The sequence below is a fragment of the Pituophis catenifer genome, unplaced genomic scaffold (genome assembly GCF_029215685.1).
Source record: "Pituophis catenifer annectens isolate HBS135680 unplaced genomic scaffold, rPitCat1.0.hap2 SCAF_10, whole genome shotgun sequence".
Taxonomy (NCBI): domain Eukaryota; kingdom Metazoa; phylum Chordata; class Lepidosauria; order Squamata; family Colubridae; genus Pituophis; species Pituophis catenifer.
Window position 1 is genome coordinate 22,124,197 of NW_027256890.1, and position 6,390 is coordinate 22,130,586.

At 49.3% G+C, this 6,390-nt stretch overlaps 1 protein-coding gene across 1 annotated transcript; it reads right to left on the reverse strand.

Moving 5' to 3' along the window:
- Positions 1 to 5,407: 5,407 nt before the first annotated feature.
- Positions 5,408 to 6,177, reverse strand: CCDC85B (coiled-coil domain containing 85B). Its single transcript, XM_070951276.1, has one exon. It carries the CDS (start codon positions 6,107 to 6,109, stop codon positions 5,408 to 5,410), a length of 702 nt encoding a protein of 233 aa, XP_070807377.1. The 5' UTR covers positions 6,110 to 6,177.
- Between the last annotated feature and the right edge of the window lie 213 nt (positions 6,178 to 6,390).

The window sequence follows — 6,390 nt, forward strand, 5'->3', positions numbered from 1 at the left end:
CCAAACCGAACCCAATTTTGATTCGTTCAGGCTAAATAAAAGGGACCTAAGAGGTCATCTAGCTCAACCCCCCCTTCCCATTCGCAAGGATCTTCCATTCCAGTGGCAGCCAGCAATTCTCCCATGTTCACTGGGGGAAAGAGACCCTGGTCCCACCAGGAGTTCGGGCCCCTTGCCACCTGAAATCAACTTCCCTTACAATTTCGTACTCTTGAACAGCACATCTGTATACCTTGGCAGCTTTGAAGATGGGTGGACTTCAGCTCCCAGAATTCCCCAGCCAGCTGATGATGAGTAACCTTGTTTTTCCTTTATCCAACAGAAGAAAAAGTCCTGGGGGGAAAAAAATCCCATTCGGTTTGGAAATCCCATTCCCATGAGGTCCAACTTCCATCCGCTTCTGCTGGCTAAGGGAATTCTGGAAGTTTGAAGTCAAGTCTTAAAACTTAAAAGAAGAACATAGTCCGAAGACCGACTGAACGGATAACGTATCTTCCTCCTCCTCGTCGTAAATCTGCCAAGGTTGGACACGCGTGGTACACCCCTGCTTAAGCAGGGGGTTGGATTAAATGACCTCCAAGGTCCCTTCCAACCTTCTCCTTCTCTTCTTCCTGCTGTACAGAATAGAATACAGAATAACAGAGTGGGAAGGGACCTTTGGAGGTCTTCTAGTCCAACCCCCTGCTTAGGCAGGAAACCCTACACCACTTCAGACAAATAGTTATCCAACCTCTTCTTTAAAAACTTCCAGTGTTGGAGCATTCACAACTTCTGGAGGCAAGTAGTTCCACTGATTAATTGTTCTCACCGTCAGGAAATTTCTCCTTAGTTCTAAGTTGCTTCTCTCCTTGGTTAGTTTCCATCCATTGCTTCTTGTCCTGCCCTCAGGGGCTTTGGAGAATAGCTTGACTCCCTCTTCTTTGAGGCAACCCCTCAAATATTGGAAGATGCTATCATGTCTCCCCGGTCTTTTTTTCCATCAAACTAGACATACCCAGTTCCTGCAACCGTTCATTGTATGCTTTAGCCTCCAGTCCCCTAATCCTCTTGGTTGCTCTTCTCTGCACTCTTTCTAGAGTCTCAACATCTTTTTTATAGTGTGGTGACCAAAAGTGGATGCAAGTACGGTCTTCCCAAGGCATTATAAAGAGATATTAAACACTTCTCGTCATCCTGATTCTGTCCCTCGGTTGATGCCGCCTAGGATTGTGTTGGCTTTTTTGGCAGCTCCTGCACAAGGCTGGCTCATACCGAGGACTCCAAAACCCATCTCAAAGTTACTGCTATTGAGCCAGGTACCACCTCCTATACCAGTGATGGCGAATCTTTTTGGTACCGAGTGCCCATGCACATGCTGGAAACCCAAAAACCAGCTAGCCGGCGCACACATGCCTGTTTTTCGGCCCAAAAAACGGCCCCAAAAATGGCCTGAAAATGATCCGAAAACAGTGTGAAAATGGCCTGAAAAACAGCCTGGGAAAACAGCCCAAAAACCAGCCAAAACCAGCCCCCAAAAAACGGCCTGAAAACGCACAAAAAAATGGCCTGCAAATGAAAAATGGCGGGAAAACAATCTGAAAAATGGCCTGGGAAAACGGCCCCAAAAACAGCCTCAAAACTGGCCTGAAAACAGCCCCCAAAAACAGCCCAACAGCTCAAAAATGGCTGTTTGGGCAAATGGCCAAAACATGGCCTGAAAATGGCCCACAAATGGCCTGAAAAACAGCGTGAAAACAGCCCAAAAAGTGGTCTGAAAACGCACAAAAAAATGGCCTGCAAATGAAAAATGGCGGGAAAACAACCTGAAAAATGGCCTGGGAAAACGGCCCCAAAAAACAGCCCAAAACAGCTCAAAAATGGCTGTTTGGGCAAATGGCCAAAACATGGCCTGAAAATGGCCCACAAATGGCCTGCAAGTGGCCTGAAAAACGGCATGAAAATGGCCCAAAAAACGGCGTGAAAATGGCCCAAAAAACAGCCAAAACCGCCCCCAAAATGGCCTGAAAACATCCCAAAAATGACCTGCATTTTTGGGATGTTTTCCCAAAAATGTTGTTTTTTTTGGGCAACGGCCAAAAAAACAGCCAAAAACAGCCCAAAAAAACAATGTGAAAACATCCCGGAAAACATTCCAAAAAAACAGCCAAAAACAGCCCAAAAAATAGCCAAAAACAGCCCAAAAAAGGCCTGAAAACGGCCCCAAAACAGCCTGAAAACGGCCCGGAAAATTATCTGTTTTTTGGCTCTTTTTGGCCATTTTTCGGGCAGTTTTCAGACCATTTTCTGGCACCCAGAAAACCAGCTGGCGACGGCATGTGTGCCCACAAGATCTCTGCGTGCCACCTCTGGCACGCATGCCATAAGTTCGCCATCACGGTCCTATACCATACCTGTGCATTATGGTTTTTCTCGTCTAAATACCTCATCAAGAACGATTCCCCATTATCTCCGTCCAGAGGAAATAACGCAAATCCACCCACACAGAAATTCTCCCTTTCAAAGTTGTCGTTTTTAACAGATTTATTAACATTCTTGCTTTCAAGAGGAAAGAACCCCCAAAACCTTTGTTTTTTTTTCCAAAAGATTAAGAGGCCCCTTTTCCCCTTTGTCCTGCTCGGGATTCCAGGCATTATCAATTTAACCAGATGTTATTTCCTCTTTAAAAAAAAACAAAACACAAAAAAAAATTCTTGCCACCCAGCTTCGTTCAGGGCTTGGGAGGAAAAAATAATTGGCGTTACAACAAGAGCGTAATCAGGATTTTTGGGAAAGGGCCGTTCTTTGGCTGGCAACCAATCCTATGATTTAATTTCGGTTTAAAAAAGAGAAAAAAGCCAGGCCTCTTTCACAGACACAAGCGCTCTCCAATTACAGGTAGTCCTCGACTTGCAACGGTTTCATTTAGTGACCATTAGAAGTTACAATGGCACTAAAAAAAGTGACTGACAACCGTTTTTTCACACTTATTCCCGTGGTCACGGGGTCAAAATTCCGACGCTTAGCAATTCGACTCATATTTATGATGGGGGTCAGGGGGGGTCTCGTGACCAGCGAAGTCACGAGGGAAGCCAGATTCGCTTTTAACGACCGTGGGACTGACTTAATCACCGCAGAGATTCATTTAACAAGCGTGGCAACAAAAGGTCGTAAAATGGGATTAAAACGCCCTTAACACATGTCTCTCATTTAGCAACAAAAATGCCGGGCTCAACTGTAGTTGTAAGTCGAGGAATACCTGTCGCTGGCACTTTCCCTGCTTTTCACCCCCAAGCGCAATCCTCCAGCCCTTCCCTTCATCCTCTCACCCAGCATCTGCATCCAAAATAATAAACCCCACCCAAAATCTGCACTAAAAAAAGTTCCATTTTGGCACACGTGACACATCCAAGTGGCAAGGAGTTCCTCCGACCACCTTCCTTTAAAGCTCCACCTTTGGGGAATCCAAAGCTGGATTTTTTTTTATTTTTTATTTTTTTAAATATTGCTCATCGGAAAGAGAAGAAAAAAAAAATGGGGACCCTCCCCTGCATATATATATATTCTATCGAAATTCAAAGTCCCCCCTCCCTTAAGTTTCCCTGGGTAGAAGGGAAACAAGATTTAAAACACTAGCAGAACTTCGAAAAGTGCAGCGATCCATTTCGCGGCCTGCAAAAACTCGGCTTAAGAGCAAAAAGCCAACATTGCGCGCCCAAATTCTTAAAACCGGGGGTATATCTTTGACTCCAAAAAGGCACCCATAAATTTCCCATTTTCCCCACCCCCCGTTTGAAGTTCAAACCTTGGCATTCTTACGAAGAAACTGGCTCAAAGCTTTACGCCAGGGAATAAATTTTGAAATAGTTTTGGCAAATTTTTGTACGGGAACCCAGAGGATGGATAAGTGAAGCCTATCCTTCCACACAGAACCATGCACCCTAAATTTTGCACCTCTGCCCTCCAGCTGTGTTCAAATCCTGCCATGCAGTTGCTTGTCACTCAAGACGGCTGCAGTTCTTTTTATCATATTTTGCACCCAAGGGTTTAACTTTTCCGTAGCTTAACCTGTGGGGTTGTTTTATATAGTATGTATCCCATCGTAATCCCCCCAAAATATTCCGAATGAAGGGTTTTATGCAGTCGCCTTTAAAAGTCCTTTCTGAAGTCCTCCGTGGATCTCTTTGCGTGATTCTCCCGCGGGGATCCATTCTTGCAGGAATTAAAACAGGGAGTCAAAAACAGTGGGGAGAATATCCCAAGGAATCGGAAACCCCTTTCTCCCCGTTCCCCCCCAGAAAATCCTGTCCAAATTCAGGCTATAACTACATTTGTGAACGCGCCAGTTCCGGACGGCGAGAATAAAACGACAAAATGGTGATTCCTTTCCTTGCAAAGTTCGCCCCATCCAAATTTGTCCATGGGATTTCTAGCTCCTGCAGGGAAAATCAGAGCGCAGGCAGATTTCTCCTCTTTAATTTTGCCTTTCTCCCAACAACTGCCCTGCGGGGTAGGCCATCCGGAGGAAAAATGCAGAGAATTTCCGATCTGGATGGAAGAAGTCGTAAAAGAAGAGCAAAAAAAATATCACGATCCCAAACGGCCTGTGTTTCCATCCACCCGGTAGGCCAAGTTAAGCCAAGGGGCGCCTTTCGCAAAGAGTCCTGTGAGACCCCCCCCAAAAAAAACTCGCTACTCTCATTCAAGGGGGATTTAAGCCACAAAAATTCCTCACTAGATTAGCGAACGACGTCAGATTTTCTTCTCCGACCTGATGCAAGGATCCTGCTTTTTTTTTTTTCCCATCCAGCCGCCTTTCAAAGGAGCCTTTCCCGGTGCTTGGCCTACCCAATAATCCGAGCGTGCGTGGCGGGTTCGAATGATCCCCAGAAGAGATCCCTTTGGGGTGGATGGGTGTGGAAAAAAAACTCAGAAACCGTGGAGGAGGTAAACCAGCTTGCGGTGCCCCGCATTCCCCAAACAGCCTTATTATTATGATTATTATTATTATGATTACAACAACGCCTTCTCCATTAAAAAATAAAAATCCCCTCGCCGAGGAGTCCTGTGCGATCCCGAAAGCTGGCTCCGTTCGGCCAGCAGCCCAAACTTGGCATCGTGGTCCTTACCCATATATGGGTGGCCTAGAGTTGGCGCTCCTGCCTGGCAATCAGGAGGTTGTGGCGTTCCATCCTAAGTAGAGGCAGACACTTGAGCAAGGGAGGAGGGTTAGACTAGATGACCCCACGAGGCCCCTTCCTGTTAATCTTATATCTGGGAAGGAAGGTGGGGGAAGGAGCGGGTGGTGAATCTCCCTCTTTCCTTCCTTCTTGCCTTCCTTCCTTCCTTCCATCCATCCTTCCCTGGGAGGGGTCCTTCTTCCCACGCTCCAGGCTGCCATCCGTCCGGTGAAGCAGCAGCAGCAGCTTTCTCATTCATCGGGAGAGCAAGCCGGGTGAGGCTGATCCGGGCTGCCCACGCTGCCCGTGCTGGAGCTGCCGTCACCCAGATCGCGAGGTCCGCAAGGCAAGCTGAGTTCCGACGACCCACCTCCGGGGCTCGGGCTGGCATCCGGGCGGGCAGCGGTGGCGGCAGCCGCGGCGGCGCAATCCTCCAGGGCCAAGCAGAGCTCTTTCAGCTCCAGGTTGTCTTGCGCCAGCCTTTCTTGCAAGCCTTCCAAGCCGGCTAACTTGCGCAGGCAACCGGCCACCTCGTCGCGCAACACCTGCGCCGCGTGATGCCCGAAGAGCTGCCAGTGGCGCGCAAGCCGCTTGGCTTTCAGCCGATCTTCGTCCAAGAAGCAGCAGAGGTCGCGCAGCTCGCGGTTCTCGGCTTGCAGCCGCCCGTTGACGGCTTTCAGCTCGCGGATCTCGCGCAGGTGCTCCTGGAGCTGCCGGTTCACGCCTTGGATCAGCCGGCCCCGTTGCACCAGAGCCGCCAGCTTCTCGCTTTCTTCCCGGCGCAAGCGGCGCACCAGCTCTTCCTTGCTGCAACCGGACAGGTCCGCTTCGCCCGACGGGGCATCGGATGCCGGAGGAGGAGGAGGAGGAGGAAAAGGAGGATCGGGCGCATCGGGAGCATCAGCAGCATCAGCAGCCGGAGGGCTGGTAGGGAGGCCGACGGCCGGGAACATCGCGGGTTCAATTCCGGCTGGTGCAAAACGGTGGCGGGTGCAACCGGTTAACCCGCCGCGGGCCCGGCATCTTTCCAAAGCTGGAAGCCGGGAGGAGCCAGCCGAGCTTGCATCTCGGCCCTCCTCCGGGAGAAAACGAGGGAGAGGGGGTGGGTGGGAAAAGCTGCGCCTCCGCCCGGCCCCAGAAGCAGGTGCAGAGAAGGGAGAAGGGCGCCTGCGCGGAGAAAAGAAGGGGAGGGGGGGAAGGATGCAAAAAAAAAAAAAGAAAAAAAATAGTGGGT

Excerpts from the sequence above, each read along its gene's own strand:
- CCDC85B (XM_070951276.1), bottom strand. The coding sequence starts at position 6,109 with ATGTTCCCGGCCGTCGGCCTCCCTACCAGCCCTCCGGCTGCTGATGCT.